At 43.7% G+C, this 20356-nt stretch overlaps 2 protein-coding genes across 3 annotated transcripts; one reads left to right on the top strand and one right to left on the bottom strand.

The window, feature by feature from the left end:
* The first annotated feature begins 317 nt into the window (after positions 1-317).
* bspry (B-box and SPRY domain containing) lies at positions 318-8640 on the top strand. 2 transcript variants are annotated; one of them, XM_083657945.1, is made up of 6 exons: positions 318-723; positions 1550-1648; positions 2704-2952; positions 4796-4821; positions 5077-5201; positions 7584-8640. In XM_083657945.1, exons 1-6 carry the CDS (start codon positions 340-342, stop codon positions 8123-8125), a joined length of 1425 nt encoding a protein of 474 aa, XP_083514071.1. In that variant the 5' UTR covers positions 318-339; the 3' UTR covers positions 8126-8640. The 2 variants fall into 2 exon arrangements, with proteins under 2 accessions (XP_083514071.1, XP_083514072.1); XM_083657946.1 differs by having other exon boundaries at positions 2704-2934.
* Positions 8641-12424: 3784 nt separating this feature from the next.
* coq4 (coenzyme Q4 homolog) lies at positions 12425-20347 on the bottom strand (the record flags this gene model as incomplete). The annotated part of the gene is made up of 7 exons (XM_083657653.1): positions 12425-13522; positions 15417-15510; positions 16137-16266; positions 16433-16535; positions 16673-16769; positions 18474-18623; positions 20287-20347. 7 exons carry the CDS (start codon positions 20345-20347, stop codon positions 13354-13356), a joined length of 804 nt encoding a protein of 267 aa, XP_083513779.1. The 3' UTR covers positions 12425-13353.
* Positions 20348-20356: the final 9 nt, after the last annotated feature.

Consider the following 20356-nt stretch of genomic DNA (forward strand, 5'->3'; position numbering starts at 1 on the left):
GACCTAATTAACTGACTACATTTCAATGTATTTCTGACCATGATTCTGCCTACAGTAGAAGCTCACGTATGACGTCATGACTTCAAAGCACATGGCAGTTGGCTGACGCCCATATCAAACGGTTGAAAGCCAGTGGACCAAAAAGTTTGTGGCTGCAGGTTACAGCTGCTGATCTTGCTTTTCAGCCCTGACCTCTAGTCACTTCCGCCTTCCGCTCACCTGTTACACCTGTGTTACAAACAGCAGGCAGGTGCGACTCCACTCCTCTGTCGCTACACCTGTCGCGTTTTCGTTTTTATCCCTGCGGTGCGCTCTGCCTTTTACAACAGCAGCGGCGCCATGACCGAAGAACTACAGACCTGTGATTTAACATGTAGCACAGACACCGGAGAGGAGGAGACCACCATCAACACTAGTCTGAAAAGCCTGGATATGGACTGTGATCAACCCATTTTCTCCGCGTTGACTTTGCAGCTGAGCGCAGCCCAGCTGGGAGACACCTCCTCCCCGGCTGCCGGCGGGGCCACATCGCCGGCCGCCGGCACCTCGGACACCGAGTCGGGGATATTTTCCGGCGAATGTGAGCAGTGTGTGGAGCACGAGTCCGAGCTGGACTGGTTCTGCGCGTCCGAGCAGAAACTCATCTGCTCCCACTGCGCCATCGTGGGCCCCTGCCACGGACACACCGTCACTCCGCTGGCCGCTAGAGTCACCGCAGTCCGGGTGAGTTGAGTTACACTCAAATTATGTAGTTTTTAGTATTTATTATATTATAATAAGGCTATATTACTGCCTTGACTGAGCTGTGCCTTAACTCATACTAGTAGGCTGCTGGTAGTTTGGGGGATTTACTTGGGCAGGTGCAATAGGCTAATGTTTCGCCTTCACTGCTTGGGGGGTTGGGAATACCCTAGGCCCCTAGGGGTTAGTTAATAGGAAATAGGTTAGGTGGGTTAGGCAACTTCCACTCAAGTATCCCTGAACCTTTTCTTCTTTAGGTATAAAGAAGTAGTATCAATGTTTTAAGGAAGTTGATCATAAGGAAGTTGATCATCATTTTACCTCATCCACTGCATCTATCACTTTCTATTTATAACATGCAGACACAGTTATTAGTTTATAGAGATTTTTGCAAACATTTAAAATAAATTGTGCATTTTCATATTTTGAGATTGCATTGTCATTGTTGTATTGAGCAAGGTAGAGTAGCAATTATAAATCGACAACCACAGGATTTGTCTGGGGAAATGTGTTGAAATTGTATTCCAGTGTGTGAAATGTTTATTTGTTTAGTATAGGTGTGTGCTTCATATTAGGCCTATCTAATACTTTCTTGGGTGTGCCACATTTTGCAAGTACCACAGAGGTTTTCCATGATCATTCCCTCACCTTGGCGTTTGGGGAGACAGGATTTTCAAGTTGCATTTCAAGCTGGCGGCGTTCTGATGTCACGATGTGTCAGGAATCACAACGTGTGTGTGTGTGTGTGTGTGTGTGTGTGTGTGTGTGTGTGTGTGTGTGTGTGTGTGTGTGTGTCCTCTTTCAACAGAATCAGCTGGTGGACGTGTGTGAGAAAATGCAGCTGCAGGCACTGAGAATCGAGCGCTTTATCGACCAGACTCTGACGGCCAAAGAACGAATGCTGCAGGTGAGAAGGTTCCCCCGACTCCCACTGACTACCACTGAATTTAAGTTTCCACGACATCTGAAGTAAAAGCTGTCATGTGATACCACGTGGATAAGATGAAATCCATCCACACAAATCAACATGGACCTACACCTGTATCATATTTCATAGGTGAACGTTGAAGGGCCGGTTCCACAAAACCTGGTAAACCGGTGTAATTCACCTGTCTTGTCATCTTTTTACCTGAAGCTACAAATCCTTAATACAGTATTAAGCACCTTGCCATTGTGAAGGCATGAGCAAGAGAAACAACAAACTATTTGAGCATTTGAGACTGATATATGCTTCAGTGTCCTCAATAGTGAAGTAGCATTATTAATCTTTATTTATTTATTTTTTAACGCCTTGTTGTTGAGAGCAGTCAGAGGAGAATGGCTAGATGGGTTGGAGCTGACAGAAAGCCTACAGTAACTCAGATCACCTCTTTACAACCGTGGTGAGCAGAAAAGCATCTCAGAAGGCAACATGTCACCTGTTCGGGCGGGAGGAGGGGAACTGGGGGGAATAGTGCGATCCTCCCACACGCTACATCCTGCCGGTAAAAGATCCTCGCTGTCAGGTGAAAAAGAAGCAGCTGGTAACTGCACATGTAGCGGAGGAAGCATGTGCTAGTCTACAACTCTCCCCAGATCGGCAGAGGGGGTGGAGCAACAACCGGGACACCCTTGACACTGACACAACTGAAAGTTGATACCCACCTAGTAGTAGTATGGTGTTCCTAACAAAGTGATCGGTGAGTGTACGGCAAAGTTTAATAAAGAAAAGATTTTCTTTTTTTGAAAGCATGTCTGATCATATAGGAGTCTCAATGGGGAAGGTGCTAGAGTATGTTCACATCTAGAAAACTGTATCTTTAACTGTCATGTTGTTGCCCATAGTAATAATAATGATATAGTAATAATTATATAATGTTTATTCATTACCCCGCTGAATTCAATACCATTCAGTGTTCCTGCTCCTGCACCACCATGTCCTGTAGTGTTTCTTGACCTCGCCCGCTCTCTGCGTCCGTGCAGGCGGCGGCGAGCGGCGCCAGGGAGCAGGTGCTGGCCCAGGTCGGTGCGGTGCGCGACGCCCTGGAGGAGGAGGAGCAGCGCCTCCTGGAGGAGGTGCAGACGGAGGAGGAGAGGGTGGAGCAGTGCCTCCTCACCCAGAGGGCCCACTGGAGCCAGGCCTTGAGCAGCCTGACGCAGACACGCTCGCGCCTGGTCCACATGCTCACGCACACGGTGGACGCACAGCTGGCGGTGAGAACGGGACAAACGGTGATGTTCGTTTGGCAGCTCAGTCTCCAGAATAAAATGTCGTCATTTTATGCATCTGCAAAACCCACGGATACGTTGAATGTCAACGTTTTGCAAACCAAAAGTATGTTGCATATCAACATTTCTTGATACGTGTATATTAATGTTATAGGGTCTGCTATTGAAATGGCACGTGGCCAGTAAGGGTGTTGTGGGCGGAGTGGATGGAGGGTGTAAAACACTCGAGTTTCCAAAGTCTATCTCTTAAACCGTAAGTCACATTTAATGTTTTTGTTATTTAAGCCTAACCCAAACCGTAACCCTAACCTTAACCAACATGTTTTTTACCTAAACATAACCCAAGTTGTTTTATTTGCGTAATGTTCTCAAATTAACCGGAAACTGAGAAGTGTTTAAATTAACCACATTTTCAAATTTACGTTGGAAACGCTCCTGTGGAGTTGAACTTGTTGACATGTTAATATGCAACATCTTTTTTGTTCAGAAACATTGATATTGAACATATCCGTGGCTTTTAGAAACTTAGGGCTCTATCTTCCCAAAAGTGCTAATTTAGCGTTTGCGCTCGTTTAACGCCGTGCGCAATGCAAATTGGGGGCGGACACAAGCACATGCCTGTGATAATTGTACTGGGCATTGGCTGCCACAAGCCAAAGCAGGCGTTTCAGCGGTAAAATGTGGTTATGCATGGAGTTACCCTATCGTCAGCAGCGCGCAATTACTTTGCGCTAAGAGCTTTGAAAATGACCTCTTACGCGCAAATACCTCTCTGCGCTGGGTGCGCTGCACGGAGATTACGTCTGTGCTCCCAGCACAGAGGTATTTGCGCAGTGGAAAGTGGAATTCCTTTTGGATATGTCATTACGCACAGCCTTGCCACGCCAAGACATCAAATTATGCTGCTAAAACTGGGTATTAGCAGATAATTCAGTGAGACAATCAACTATAACTCACTGAGAAACTTTTATCACATCGCAAAGAGGGAAATGAATTGAGAAAACTTGTTGGACAATGGACATAGCCTATTTACCTTCATAAGCCGGAGGGTCGTTGGCACCACAGACGATCTGTCAATAAGCTCTCTCTGTCCTCGCACGAGTGAGTACACTTTATTACGCATGGAGAGAATTACAGCCTATTGCATGCCTCGCGCAAACAACCATTGCGAGACGGGAATCTGATTGGTTTTGATTGACGTAATGCCCAGCCTTGCCTGGCCACGCCTGTGAATAATTCTGCCCAAATCCCGTTTGCGCAGACATTTTGGGGCGCAGATGATTTTGGCACGGCTCTAATTTGCGCTTGCGACACGTGGCGTGAACCTTTCCGCATCCCGGCCGAGAATTGCATCCCCAACATATTTCGGGACTGTTTTAACTTAAGAAATCAGGGAAGGTCACGTCTACCAGACAATTATATCACTTTTAAACAGTTACATTTCTGTATAAATGATTACAAGTATGCTCCCGTGAGGTGGGGATGCTTTTATTTGCTGATTGGCGGGGGAGTAAAACTCGGCAGAACACCCGGCGGACGGCGCAAGGCGGAATGCTATCTTCCCTACATTAAGGCACGCGCAAACAGGTGCGCAAAGCGCTATTAGGGGAGATAGCGCCTGTCGGAAGATAGAGCCCTTAAAAATGCCAACATTTTATTCTGGCGAGTTGTGATTGGGTTTTCCACCGAGGGGGCGGAGTCAAGAGATGAATGGGGATCATTGTGGGCAGATAATTGGAGAATAAAGGGGACTGGGCTCACATAGTGGTGTTTGGATAATGGTCATGATGATAAAGTGCAGTGATGCTGATGGTAGTAATCATTTGCTTCCTGTCCTGACTCTCAGACTGCTGCCCAGGAGATCGCTGACAGGTAATCTTTCATCACATGCTCATCATAAGACATCATAAGAAATCTATGTGCTCCGTCTCGTGGTTAGGACGTCCCAGAGAAGTAACCCGTCTTCCCTTCTCTCTCCCCCTGTGTGTGTGTGTGTGTGTGTGTGTGTGTGTGTGTGTGTGTGTGTGTGTGTGTGTGTGTGTGTGTGTGTGCGTGTGCATGCGCGTGCGCGTGCCTGTATGTGTGTGTGTCTGTGTGTGTGTGTGTGTGTGTGTGTGTGTGTGTCAGAGTGGAGGATTCGGAGGGGGTGGGCGACCCCTGTGATACGGACCAGCTGAACCTGAGTCCAGGCTGCAGCGACAGCAAGCTGCTGAGAGGCCTGTGGGCCAGCGCCGCCCTGCTGGGGCCAAACGGTGCGTTCGGTTTGAACGATTATAAACCGGTCAAACTACCTGATCTAAATGAAGTGCCAGCGAGCAATCAAACAATTGAATGCTCAGAGCAAAAGAAGCAGACTCAAACACCTTAATCAAAGTCCCACTGAACCCATCTGTTCAACTTCTGACAATAGATACGCCACTAAAGCAATAGCAAAAGGAGGTTGGGGGTTATTCACCTTATTTCTGGACTTACCGTTTCCCATGATTCTCAGCGGTTGCCGGTTGTCGACTTCCTGTTTAAAAAAATATCACTAGCAAGGACGCGCACGCCGCTGTCAAAGAGTGGGAACGTTTGGCTTATTTCATCCGAAATGGCTAAAAATAGTAACGTTGTGTGGTTGCATAGCGGCGATATTTTACAAAAACTAGGTGAATGTTAATTCACTCATACTGTACGGGCTTATTTTAGCCGAAATTGCTAAAAAATAGCATGTGGTTGCATAGCGGCAGCTTTTGTTTTGAAGGCTAAACGTCCAAACCGGAACTCTTATTATTTGGTCATTGAACATAGCTTTAGCGGTCTCTCTCTTTCAAGATTCAAGATATTGTCACTCCGTTGTACAATTATGCACGTGTGAAATGATTGTGCTGGGGGCTCCATTACAAGACATAGGTAGGTACAAAGTCACAACAATTATTATGATTATTTTTAGTCTCTTTCGCTATGAACGGTCCTGGGCGGAAACAGGCAACCGGCAGCTGGAAACAGGGAGGGTGTCATGGAAGCGCCCACGGTCTCATCAGGAAACTCGTGAATAGAGGGGGCGCTCACTGCACATAGGTTTATGTGGTTTGTGCAGGTTTATAGGGTAAAGCCCTGTTGGAAAGACTACTGTGATTCTCTTGGCAAACATGGCCAAGCAACTTTTGTCTTTAGCTTGAAAAGCTAGTTGGTGACAATTCAGCAGCCATGTGTGCCTATGACTGCACCTACCCTTGTGTCTAGGTAGTGCACTTATCAGGGTCAACTTGCAATGCAAACACATTCAAATACAAATAACACAGGGTGAGGGAGTGGTATGAACATGGTTCTACATAGAAGATGCACCTGAAACAAATAATCGTTTATACCTAGAATGGAAAAATGAACCATATCTGCAACGTACTATTCAAGGTTGGGAGAGGTATTTTCAATCTTTTTCAGAGGCCTTTTCAGATTTTTCTCTTATTTTCTCCCCAATTGTCATTGCTCCATCCCTTCTGCCGATCCTGGGAGAGCCGTAGACTAGCACATGCTTCCTCCAATACATGTGCAGTCTGACAGCGAGGAGTTTCACCGGCAGGACGTAGCACGTGGGAGGATCGGATCACGCTATTCCCCCCAGTTCCCCTCCCCCTCGGGCCTGACCAACCACACCTAGTCCAGCGACCAGGACTCATACCCGCTTCCCACCCGCAGACAGTCTGACCAAGCCTAAAGTGCTGCTGCCGGGAATTGAACCCGGGTCTCCGCGGTGGTAGGCGAGTGCTTTTGCCCAGACGCTCCTGTCAAGTCTTCATAAACCTGGCAGTTTTAAGCGAGGTGCTGTCGCAACCTTTGGTATCATTTAATGTTTGTTTTTTTATCCTACTCTGCCCAAATACTTCAATATCACAACTTTTTTCCTTCGCTGCGGCCACAAAAGCCTGAATCTTTCTGGCGGCGAGTGTGGTTGTAGAATATGCCTTTCACTCTCCTTCCAAAGCGAATAGTATGTGTGAACTTTACAGGACTAAGCACTTTGTGTCTTCTTGATGAGACTGAGTTTTAATGGTGCATGCTGCCAGTTGGGCCCCCAGGGGGTGCTGCAGTGTGTATGTGGCCAAGGTGATATCTGACCTCCCTGTGGAAGAGGCGGAGTCTATAACGTTACATCAGACCAGAGCCGTGTAAGAAGAGTTGCGACATCTCCATTCACTCCAATGGACCAGTTTTTTTTACTCTCAAGAGTTCCAGGAAGTAAGGTCCTGGATTAAGCAGCACTGTCGAGTTGCAGCAACATGGACAGTTTGTGTTGTACTTTGAAAGTAGTTTTTTTCTTTAATCAAATTGTACATTATCAGCTTTATTTTAGCATTCAAAAGTAGCGCTTGACCCATTCCTGGCTGTTCATTGGCTAATGACATCAGACAGCAGATTTCCTTAGACTAAAGAATTCTCAAGATGCTGCTGAACATTAACCTGACTCCGCCAGATGGGGCGGTATTGAGTTCACAAGTTCACAAAACCACCACCGTTTGTTGTCGTTTGTGAAACAGAATGTGAAGCAAACCCATCCATCTGGCGGCGTCAAGTTAGCTGAACATGCGATGTCTGACTGGTCATTTTGCAACATTAGTTTGATTTGTAACATCCAGTCCATCCTCTTCCCTCAGCCTACGGTGCAGCCAATCTGAAGTTTGACGAGCGCACAGTGAGCCCTCTCCTCTCCCTCTCCGAGGACCTTTGCACTCTGACCTTCCTCCCCAAGAAAGCCCGCCAGTCGCAGTCCCCGCCCTACGACCCGGCCCGCTTCGACTGCTGGCCCAACGCGCTGGGTTCCCTGTCCCTGTCCTCCGGCACGCACAGCTGGGTGATGGACGTGGGCCACAGCGGGGCCTTCAAGGTGGGCGTCTGCTACGCCAGCGTGGAGCGCAAAGGCACGGGGAACGACGCGCGGCTGGGCTACAACGGCCAGTCCTGGGTGCTGTCCCACTACGACGGGGAGTTCTGCTTCTGCCACGCGGGGAAGAGCACGCCCCTCCAGGTGGTGAGGAGGCCCCGGAGCATAGGCCTCCTGCTGGACTGGCCCAGCCGGACGCTGCTGTTCTACGAGCCGGACTCCAGCGCCGTGCTGCACTCTGTCACGCACGCCTTCGCCGCCCCGCTGCTGCCCGCCTACGCCGTGGCCGACCGCAGCGTCACCATACTGCACTGAGGTGGCGCTGTTTAGCTGGACTGGAGGTCACAGGTCACAAACAACTCATCTACATGTAAATATATGATCAGCAGCTCCAAAGACTAATTTCTCCATCTGTGCAATAATGAAAACTCCAGTTTTTGGCAAGGAAACCATTTTTTTTATTTATTCTGTATACTTGATCGTGAGGACTAGATTTTTTTGTTACTGCGTTTTGAACAATTTCATCGATTTCTGTATGTTGATCAACAGTAGTTGTGCTATAACAGTAATTAAGTGTACTGACATTGATTTGTTTCTATGACGTTTGCTATTTGTTTTTAATACGATGATGAATGAATGTTTTTTGTTACCGGTTTGATCAATATAATGAAGATTTTTGAAGAGTGTTACTGTCTAAAAAAAAAATAATTCTACTGGTTGATCCAGTACTGCTTTAATTATTGTGGCAAAGAGACGTGCTACTTACATTTTCTGAGAGATCACTTTGTATGATGTATGAATGTTATATATTCAGTAAACCTGTGAAAACATGTGAACTCTGCAGTAGAACTTTCCATGACTATACAAAGATTGTGTTTCCTTTATGCTGACTAACATTTACTCAGAGTTGAGTAGGGACACGGACATGTTGACAAAGCCAGTGTAACTGTAAACTATTAGTCTTTCTTATAGTTGGACATGTTGAGAACAATATTGTGTTCAACTTTGTAAGAAGCTTGCCTCCTGTATTCACCTTATGTTCCAACACAGGGGTCAGCCAGTTACTTCCTATTGTGTTGACACTTCCTGTGACAGTACAGTACTAGTGAGCAGGTAAAACAGACGGTGTTTTGAACAGGAAGTCATAACACACCTGGGTCAAGTGGGCGGGGCTACATAAGGTGTGTGGTATATTAGCGAATGAGGGTCAGGCTTATAAAAACACCTTTGTATTTGACAAAGCAGACGTGTGACCTGAAGGTCATGATATGAACTGTCAATGACAATGCTTCCACCTTGGTAGTAGTGTTACAACCCGGCTGGAGGAAGTAACAAAAGGAGGGAACCACACGTCAAAATAAAAGTTCTAACAATAATTTATTAATTGAAACTTAAAGACTAAACAACACAAACTGCATTAAAAAAAAAGACAAAACAAAGGGAGTATCGGTGAGGAGAGAGAGAGACTGAATGGTCAGCAGGCTTTTAAAAGCCTAAAGAGTTCACTGGGCCCAGGTGCACCCAATCACCCTAAAGCCCCAACTACCTAGCCTAGGTAAACCCACGTGACCTGCTCTCTCAGTTCCCAGTCACAGGTCTGAGAGCAGGTCACGTGGGGGATGGGTTTACCCAGGCTACCAACTACCAGGCTCCTGCAAGACAGGGCCAGGACAGTGGGAGGGTGGTCACAGTAGACTGCAGCAGATTTATGACTGAAAAGGAGACGCAAACATCATCACCTATCTGCAGTGTAGGCAGAAAACCATTAGAGGGCAGCAATGTCAAACTAAGATTGTACAACCAAGATCATTATGTCCCACACAGGCTATCTTTTGACATTTTATCAACATGATACACTTGATTTGATGATATACAGTGACAGCAATTTTATAACTTATGTTTATAAACTCTATACACCATCATGCATCAGGAGATTTTAGGAGAACGTTGATTATGCTGATATAAAACTGTCATCCCAGGACCATGGGCAGCTACAGTTCATCAGCAACATGACAATCCACCCTGAAACTGAATTGATGTATGATAGGTTGTTAAACTGATGCTTGTGAGCATGAATAACTCCCACTCACTTATAGTTATGAGCAAAAGCACATAAGCATATTAAGTTGACACTAAAAATACTTTTAGGCAAGCAGCCAACGCATTTCCCCAGACCAACTAATGAGACAAGAGCAATATGCTTAAATTCCTACACGACCAAATTTACAAAGAACCAAAAGAAGTACAGAGATGCCACAGCACAATGAAACATCCTGTGATGATTATTTTTCTCCATGGCCATTTATAGTGACTTGACTTAACTGACTCATGATAGTGCAAACTTTTTCCCATCTAAACAAGCTTAAAGGAACACTCCGCCGATTTTTTTTTAAATATATATATTTCCCCCCCGATTTTTTATCCCCCGTTAGGGCTCATTTTAATTGATTTATCCTGGTTGCTGCTCCACCCTCTGCCAATCTTGGGAGAGCTGAAACTGGCTCCATGCTTCCTCCGAGACATGGGCAGTAGAGTAGCCAGCCGCTTCTTTTCACCTGACAGGGGAAGCTTCACCGTAGGACATAGCACGTGGGAGGATCACGCTATTCCAACGAGTTCCCCTCCCTCCGTTTGACCAGAGGAGGCACCACATCAGCGACCAGGATATTGCATGTTTTGGTGAGGGGTTCCTATATGAAGGAAACCCCCAGGGGGCATGGGGAGAACATGCAAACTCCACACAGAAAGGCCCTTTTGACGGCGGGCACTCGAGGACATGCGGACGGGCGCGCACTCCTTCAGCGCTCACAGCGTCCCAGGTGGGAATCGATCCCAGGACCTTCTAGCTGTGAGGCGACAGTGCTTACCACCATGCCCCCTACTCCGCTGATTTTCAACCAGCTTTGTATCATTACAAAATCAGTAGTATAACAGAAAACTGTAAACAGTTTTGCATGTATTCATTTAGTTTGACAGTTATTGAGAGTTGATTTTAGTTAAGCTGTGGACCAGTGATGTCATTTGTGCATGAATGGCATAACTGGTCCACAACTTCACTCAAATCAACTCTCAATAACTGTTAAACTAAATGAATACCTGCCAAACGGTTTACAGTTTTCTGATAAACTACTGATTTTGTAATGATATAAAGCTGGTTGAAAATTGGTGGAGTGTTCCTTTAATATCATTTCAGCACTAATGGCTATGAACCACAAATTACACTGCATCTGTGGAATGACCCAGGATGCTCCAGGCCGTCAGATTGGACTCATGTGAATAGAGTAACACGTTTACAAATCATGACCTAACTGTCGAAGGTCACAGGGATTGTATGGATTCGGTGAAGGAAGCAGTTGAAATCCTTTGTGAAATCGATGTCCTTGTACTTGTCAGGGCAAACTGTTTGAGGTGTTGCAAACAGGATGTGTGAGAACATCCTGGATGTTACGTTACAGTTTAGACATTTACCGGTAGATGACATCATATCCTTAACAGATAACACTAAGCACACACTAACAGAATAAGTGGAATTCCTGAATCCCATAACCACAAGGAAATTAACAACCGCAATGACACATTTTGAATTGGTGTATTTGATCTTAGTTTTGTTGCTTTTAAACTGGGAATATAGGTCTATAGCCCTATGATTTTTCACATATAATTGTCACATTCATAATACAATATAAGTACAATAATGAAAGTTATCTTGAAAGATTGCATCAAAAGCCAATAGTGATTAAAGCAAGCATTTTACAAAAACATTTTTCTTTCTGTTATGTGACAGTTGTTTGAATGGCTGTAGCAATAAAAGGAAAGGCTTAAAGGAACACTCCGCCCATTTTCAACCAGCTTTGTATTATTAGAACATCAGTAGTATATCAGAAAACTGTAAACGGTTTTGAGGTCTGTCATTTAATTACTAATGTTTCATTAGGTAATAATTAGGTGATAATCATTAAAAAAAAACTCTTGACCTGCTTCTTCATGGTAGCGGTACCTTTGCAACTCTTTAGAAATAGGAAAGGAATATTTTTAAGTTTAATAAATGACAAAAAAAAACATTTTCGACCCCCCAGCCTTCATGAGTGTCTCATAGATTCAATCATACATTTTTATGAATGAAACATAAGTTAGTTGAGATCAAATCAAATGATGTTGGCTTTGATCTTGATGTGAAATTGCTCCTCATAAACCTGAGATCTAATCAGCATATCCAAAGTATAGAGTTTGACTGTATTTCCATGTAAAGTATATCACAAAGAGTGAGTCACAGGCTGTAATAAAAGGTTACACATTGCCTCAATCAGATAACAAACAATACTCTATTGTCTGTTACAATACTGATTACATTGTCTCCAGAACACATGGTAACTTATCTTTGCCCTGACTTTAACGGACTGTCTGTGTGTGAAATGACTCGTCCAAATGATTCACATTTCAAAGTCAAAGCAGACTTTGTACAAGAAGAAGGGAGATTGATTTCCAGGGGGGTGATCAGCAGGTATCAATCACTCAGGGACTAACCAAGTACTTTTTTCTAAATCAATATATTTATTTATATTTTTTCTTTTTGTAACATAAAAGTGAAAAACATCACCATAAGACAATAAACAAAAAACAAGAAAATAATAGACCATTAAAATAAAATAAATTATGGGGGGGGGGGATATACACAACAAGACAATAACCAACAAAAATCAAAGATCCCACAGCTTCTCAAACATCAACTCCAGATGTCCAGAGACAGCAACCAAAAATGTGGCTTGAATGTGCAAACCAGGGAAGCATGATGATATCGGCACTGCAGGAGAAACCCCATGCTCTCCAGAATCGGCATCGGCCAACAGTGCTGGACCTCAACGGCATATCGGACCTCATATAAACATACGGTAGGCCGGGGATACTCAACTTGCTTTGCCTGGAGGCCACTTTTGCAAAATGACAGGAGGCCAGGGGGCAGTTAATAAACAAACATTAATAATATAATTTTTTCTGTAGTGGATTGTAGGTATTTGGGGTGTCAGCCAGAGTTGAATCTGACATTTTGTGCACACAGGATAGGTTAAGTTAAGTTTGTTAGTACATATAAGTACCTGGGTGGTGAGCAGGTGGCGATATTTGAGGATTTAGCTGGAGCTCAGTCAAACTTTATAGTTTTCATTATGAATTAGAAAATGGCCAGGGGGCCACTTGGCACCCTATCGCGCGGGCCACATCTGGCCCCCGGGCCGCAAGTTGAGTATCACTGTGGTAGGCTATATGTATATATGCATACATACACATACACCCATATATACACACACACATACAACCATTCATCCATCCATCCATGCATATACACATGATGACCCACTAACAAAGTGCTAGTCTCTCTGTCTTCGAAATCCCCCCTCACTCTACTTCCTCAGCAGTGAATACAATCCAGCACAAAGAAATCACCACAATATGGCACATCAAACATCTCTGGTTTCTCCACTGTTCTCGACCAAGCCTTTTGTCAAGCCATGAATCTTATTTGGGCTCTTCCTCGGGTGTTCCTCGGGCTAAGTGGCACCGGGCACGACGGGAGGCGGCTCGATGTTCAGCTCTCGTCTCAGCTCCTCCAGGTTCTGCTCCCATCGCCTCTCGTAGAAGATGCTGAGGACGCAGCGGGCCTGCCGACCGCTCTGCACAGCCCAGGGACCCAGGGAGGTCACCAGCGACTGCAGACGACTGGGAGAGCAGAAGGTGACATGGGAGAGGAAACGGGCAGCGCACGGACACGGGTTTGAAGAGGAAACCGTCAACACATGACCAGTGTTTTATTGTGTCAAATCAGCGGTACAAAACCAAGTTCCCCCCAAAAACTGTCAAGTTTATTGTTATTGATTTAGGAAGTATTAATGATTTACAGACAGAAAAAACACATAGTTCTCAAAAAACAGTTCCTGGCATTGACATAGAGTAATACTCTGTGGGACAATACATCCGAGGCTGTATTTCGTCACATATGGGGAATCCACAAAGGTTTTTCAACCGTCAGAATCTAAACAGAAACCAGGTCAGGTACCTAATTTGCTTGCCAATTTGAATTTTCCATTTGTCCCTTTGTCCCTAATTTGTGTGGTGCACTTTTGCTCTTAGAGGCTTCGGTGACAAGAACTAAACTCTGAGTAATTCATAATGTAATTTGTCTGGCAAGGTGGTTGTGGTTTCTTGCCAGATGGCTCAAATAAAGGAACTTCTCACGCAAGAGACCAATTCTGTCACACGGTCCATTCATGTGTAACCTGTGCGCTGTCTAACCAAAGGGCATTTTCACTACTAAAAGGCAGTTGATCAAAAGCGGGTGATCCATAAAATGTGATGGTTGTGAGGTGACTAATAAAAAAAACTAGAAATAACCGCCTCGCAGTTGTATGCCTCCGCCACGTTGCAGTTTACATCCACGTCTGTGCAGACTCCTAAATAGAGTGAAGACTTTGAAAGAATTGAAAAAAAGGTAGTGTATGTTTGGGCAAAAATCTATTTTGTGAGGTCACACCAAATTGTAATCAGTTCATCCTCGAGTTTGTGCCAAATTTGAAGAAATGCACACAAAGCGATATCGGGTCCACGAGAATGGGGCAGACGTGAGGTCACAGTGACCTTGAACTTTGACCACCAAAATCTAATCAGTTAATCCTTGAGTCCAAGTGGACGTTTGTGCCAAATTTGAAGAAATCCCCTCCTGAGATATAGCGTTAACGACAATGGGACGGACGGATAGACAACCCGAAAACATAATGCCTCCGCCCACGGCTGTCATGGAGGCATAACAAATCTTAATAGTCAATTAAAGATACAGCTTAGAGAATAAAGATGCTGAAGAACAACTACCAATGTTCCCATAATTGACTGTGTTCGTGGATTTGTGGGTTATGGGTCCTTTGTATGATTGTTTGTGTTGCTCCATGAGTGAATGACTGAATGTTTGACAGATCTTTATGATTTAATGATATCCTTGTCTATGTTTTACTTTTTTATTATTATTTTATTGCCTTTTACTGTACTTTGCTTTCTAAGGTCTCTAAGGACGGGCATTGCACATTTTCCAAGGCTACAAATGCTGGGATACATGTCATCAGAAGTTGGCAGATGTTCTACAGTATGTTGTGTATCTGTCCCTATATAAATAAATACAAATGAAGAATTATGTATTTCAACTTGTTCTAAGGCCAACATTTCCACACATGGGATAAAGCTTATAGTCATTACTGTATAGCACTATTTTAGCAAAATGTTGCTTGTTATAGTAATTTCCCCAATAACAGCCAAATATAGTCATCATCATGGTGCAATCAGATGTTCAGATGTTTTGGTACATTGTGTGAAATGTTCATGAGCAATTGCGAAACATTAGAACTCAGGAATGAAGAAATGGAAAGCTTACTTTATGCCAACTAGTGCTTTTCGTTTTGTTATCTAAAAACCTGAAATGCTTCCAACAACCAAACTGTAAAAAGTATTATTGCCAAATTAAAACGGGATAATTTGCTGACTACACAAGTCATAACTCTAAGAAGATGAGCAATAATGGTTATCCTAAGCGAAAGTATCGTCCGAGGTGTGAGAAAAGGTACTGCACCTTGGGTTGAGGCGAAGCGGTCCCAAGGCGGCTCCGAGAACACACATGGGCAGTCCGGTTTGAGCGGCTTCGAACCACTTCACCGCCACCTCACCTGACAGCAAGAGAGAGAGACACGGATCACTCAGAACCAGAACCAACAAGGAGACTGATATCTCTAACGTCTGTCTAAGCATACTTCAAGGTGAAATCCTTCAGCAATATGTGCCGTTTCTAAAGTTTCGTGTTTAATCAATTCAGTGTGAGAGAAAACCAGAGAGACATAATCACTCAGCTCACTCATCACTTCTGTGTTTTGTTTCGACACAAGTTACAGTAACAGATCTGTTGAAGAGAAACTCCGCACATCTTTCAGGACAGGTGCGTCGGGCAAAGACAAAAACGTCCGTAATAAGTGAAAAAAGAGTCCCGCACACTGTTAAGTTGCAATCAAATTTGTTTTACTGTGACGTTTCGGTCACCGACCTTTTTCAAACAAACGAAAAAAAGTTTGTTTGAAAAAGGTCGGTGACCGAAACGTCACAGTAAAACAAATTTGATTGCAACTTAACAGTGTGCGGGACTCTTTTTTCACAGTAACAGATCTGCCATGCCATGCTCAATTCGTGTTTCACGACACTTCAAATAAAATAAATGTCAACTTTTTTGTAGATGGCAGGTTTCTGCAGGACACTGATGGACTGAAATGGCAAATAGCGCATTCTGTCAGGACCGACTCACCGAGCATGTTAGTGGGCATGCCGAGTAAGGTGTGCAACAAGTCGTGGACCTCTCTGTATCGCTGCATGACGTACGCCAGCTCCTCGTTGTCCACAAACCTCACGTCTAGCCTCGAGTCAGGGGTCACGTGCTGAGGGGGAAATAATGAAGAAAAAGAAAGTGAGACTAAAAAATAAATAAATAAATACAAGTTAAAAAGGACAGTTTGTTTATCCTGATGAAGCGCCAACAAAAGAAACAACTACCAAATCATTGTATGTGTCTGGAGTTGTGCAAACCCCACCCCCACAACTCACATTGTCCTCCAGAAAGCGGAGATACTCTCTCCCGAAAGAGCCATCCGGCAGTGACGCCATCCTGTTCAGATCCAGAGTAGACAGCCGGATCCGGGGCCTTTCTCTGTGATAACCAGTAAATAACAAAATAGGCAAAAATCAAATCACTGGTCGCACCTCCATTCACAAAACGAGGCATGACAATAGATAATTTTAAAGTACATAGGGCAGATTTTGCGTGACAGTGTTAAAGTGACTAACGTTAGGATCTCGTAGCCCTCGGGGTCGTTTCTCATCCTGTCGCGCAGATTTAGCAAGGCTAGGTGTCCCGTTGTCTCTCCGAGCACAGCCACCATGTCTGTACAGTGAACACACGTTCATAAGGAATTCAAAATCTGTTCAAAGTATAATAAAGAGTTGTGCCAAGGTGCGACCTCTAGCTGCTGCTTAACCTACAAACCGGTAAAAAAAAAGAAAAAGCTAATTCCATTTTCAACATTGTTAAAATGGTCACACTGATTATTTTATGACTTGTTGAAATTGTGCAGTCGTTCTCAGAATGTTGCTTGAGAAATTCCTAAATGAACTTGGTTGGTTTGCAGAACAAGTATTGGACAATCAACGAAAAGCTAACCCGCCTGCTTCTGTGCTGCAAAACAAATGTGACTCTGTGTATTGGTGACCAGTTTTTCCCTACTGCCCTTTTCCCTACATTTAATTGAGTGTCTGTCTGAAAGAGAAAATGTCAGGGTATCTAAAAACAGCTTCTTTCCATGGGCCGTCCGGACTAAACAATCCCAGCAGCCGTTAACTCTCTCACTCAGTGCAATACATGAACTTGTGCAATACAGTATATCAACGTGCAATATTCTCTTACTACCTCAGCAGTATTTATTTGTATTTTATTATTGTTTTGTTTCTGCTTTTTTGCCCCCCCGTCTAGGTGTCATGTGTCCTTATCTGTTCTTAATGTTTTTTTCTTAAATGTTTTGAATGATTTTTTAACGTCTGATTTGAATGCACTGTCAGCTGAAGCACTCTTAATTTCGTTGTATGGAGAACTGTGCAATGACAATAAAGGCTATTCTATTCTATTCTATATCTTTAAGACAGCTGCTGTCTCCAGTCGTAAAAACTAAATAACAGATTCGCCCCCTGCAAGTTGCAGGGTAGCAGGCATACTAAGCACTTTTTAAAGCCTTTAAACATGCCAGCTTGAGAAGCTTTTCTAATTAAAGGGAAACTGTAATCTACCCCTCTTGGTATCAATTTACTGAGAAACGAAAATCAAAACGATTCAAAAACTTTCCAGTTCCTGAAAAGTGAATCATGGATTCCAACACAGAGACTTGTTGAGCGAGCCTGGCAGCTTTCAACAGGATTGGTTATAGACTGCCTGACTTTAAGTTTAATCAGAGTAATGGCTATAGAGAGGCAAAGTGACCACCTACTTCCTGCTTCAGCACTGTACCAGAGATTTTCATTCGCCATTTATTTTCCCATACACATTTCGTAAAATGCGTATAAAAGGTTTTACTGGTTCAAACCAAACGGTACAGATATATTTAGAAACAGGAGAGATCGCAGGAGGGACCAAAACGTTTTAAAAAAATGCGGGTTTAAAGGAAATATGTTTTCGATGTTGTTTTTTTAAGTTTTGATCCGAGTGAAATGTTCTATGGTCTCTTCCGATTATAGTGTTAGCTGAACCGTTTGGTTTCGACGAAGTACAACAATTGTATAAGCATTTTACGAAATGTCTATGGGAAAATAAATGGCGGATGAAAATCTCTGGTACAGTGCTGAAGCAGGAAGTGACGTTTCACTTTGCCTCTCTATAGGTCTACAAGACAGCTGAATGCAGAAATATGCCCCCAAAAATGTTGCACCTTGCAACATTGTTGCACCTTTTTATTCATACACAGATTCCTACAACAGTTTGCCCTTAATTCTTCAAACATAAAAAGTCTGCGGTGAAAGTTTCTGTATTATATAATGAACATTAAAAGGAGGACCCCCCCGGGAATAACTGGAGAATGACCATGTCAGCCATGTCTCTCACCGTGTCTGTAGGGGTTCTGCAGCGCGGCCACGCCTGACCCGACAGCCAGCAAGGCTTTCTGTACGGGGTTGGTGCGGATGTGTCCGGGGTACAGCCTGTCATAGTGGCCGTCAAGAGACTCGCTGCTGCTGTACTGCTGGCGGACACACACTGCAGAGGGAGAGGGAGAGGGGCAACAGCATGAGAAACATTGACACTGCTGCTGTGCTGCTGGTGGACAGACACACTGCTGAGGGAGAGGGGCAACAGCATGAGAAACATTTACACTGCTGCTGTGCTGCTGGTGGACAGACACTGCAGGGGAAGAGGGGCAACAGCATGAGAAACATTGATACTGCTGCTGTGCTGCTGGTGGACAGACACTGCAGGGGGAGAGAGGCAACAGCATGAGAAACATTTATTTACACTGCTGCTGTGCTGCGCTTTGATATATACTGTATATATATTTTTTTGTACTTTATTGCAAGATTTCATTTTTTTTAACAAATATTTACATTAACTGTTTATACGTAACATTCTTTTTTAAGTCTTTTTTATGTGAGAAAATAAAAAGGACAGTAATATACAACATCCATAATAATTGTATTGAAAAAAACAACAATACTTTAAATAAAGGAAAGAGATGAAAAAAAAATGCATGCATACTCACATACACACAGTCACACGCCACATAGACGCCACACATGAGGAAAACACACACACACCCACCCACCCACACACACACGCACACACACACACACACACGCCCCTTAACTCTTCAGTGATTCCTCGGCACACAAAAAAAACATTTTCAGACGTGTTCCGTATAGTTAATCCATTTATGATATTTGTTATATAGATCTGACAGAGGGCGTCATATGTATTCAATAAACTTTGATTATTCACATCATACAGTATATGCATGACAAGCCAACAACCGTTAGCTGTTCCATCAAATGTTTTTAATTTCAATTTGTCAATCAGCATTTCTGAATGGATGAGTTCAGGTGGACGGCTGAATCCAAAGTGACAACAAAAAGTACAGCTGACCTGATATTTCACCTGAGATTACAATAGAAACTCAATAGCTTATTGATTACTGTATGAATGTCTTGTCTGTACATGAAGTCAACAATCGGTTGACTTGATGAATAAAAGCTAATGAAAATCAATACATTATTGATGTGGGTTGTCATATATATTGCAGTCTGGAACCAAGATTTGGACCAAAATTGTGTGTGTGTGTGTGTGTGTTGTGTATTGCTGGTCTGTGCCACACTCATGATTTTAGAGGGAGGATGGCAAGATAAGATGACACCTCCCCTTATTCATGTTTTGACTTTGGGACCCAGGCTCAGGGCAAGATTCTCTAGTCGGGGTCAGTCGTGATTTGTTAAGACAATAATACGGCATTATTGTAATATGGGCAAATATAGCCTATATTTTAAAAGAAGGGGACATTTAAAACCATTCATAATTTAGCAGTACGTTAGCTAACTCTTCGTGATGGTAAGTCAGTTGATTAACGTTACACTTTTCAACGAATTATGTTAATGTGGTGTGGTAACAGAAAACTGTGCGTTAAATCGAGGGGGGGTAGATTGATTCCTTGTTTGAAGTGACTTCCCCAAGGTTTGTCCTCGACGAGAGATTTTGGTTTAATTATAAAAGACAAATGGATCACCGCCTCTGACATGTGCTAGCCTAGGAACCTCTCAGTCTCCGAGCAAAGAAACTGCTAAAATAACTGTAGCTGTGCTTATGGAGTAGTAGTATAATCTCCCTCTAACGTTACACAGTACTGTCACTCAGTGATTTATTTCTAAATGCATACCTTTCGAGGTCAACACGCTGTATCGGGAGCCCCACTTCACAGAGCAAAGCGAACGCTGCATCGCCGAAAC

Source organism: Poromitra crassiceps, assembly GCF_964638095.1.
Source record: "Poromitra crassiceps genome assembly, chromosome: 21".
NCBI classification, from domain to species: Eukaryota; Metazoa; Chordata; class Actinopteri; order Beryciformes; family Melamphaidae; genus Poromitra; species Poromitra crassiceps.

What these genes read in the sequence shown, in the direction of transcription:
- bspry (XM_083657945.1), top strand. Translation starts at nt 340, where the DNA reads ATGACCGAAGAACTACAGACCTGTGATTTAACATGTAGCACAGACACC. An exon ending in CTAGAGTCACCGCAGTCCGG is followed by an intron (nt 724 to 1,549) that starts GTGAGTTGAGTT and finishes CTCTTTCAACAG; the next exon opens with AATCAGCTGGTGGACGTGTG. An exon ending in GCCCAGGAGATCGCTGACAG is followed by an intron (nt 4,822 to 5,076) that starts GTAATCTTTCAT and finishes TGTGTGTGTCAG; the next exon opens with AGTGGAGGATTCGGAGGGGG.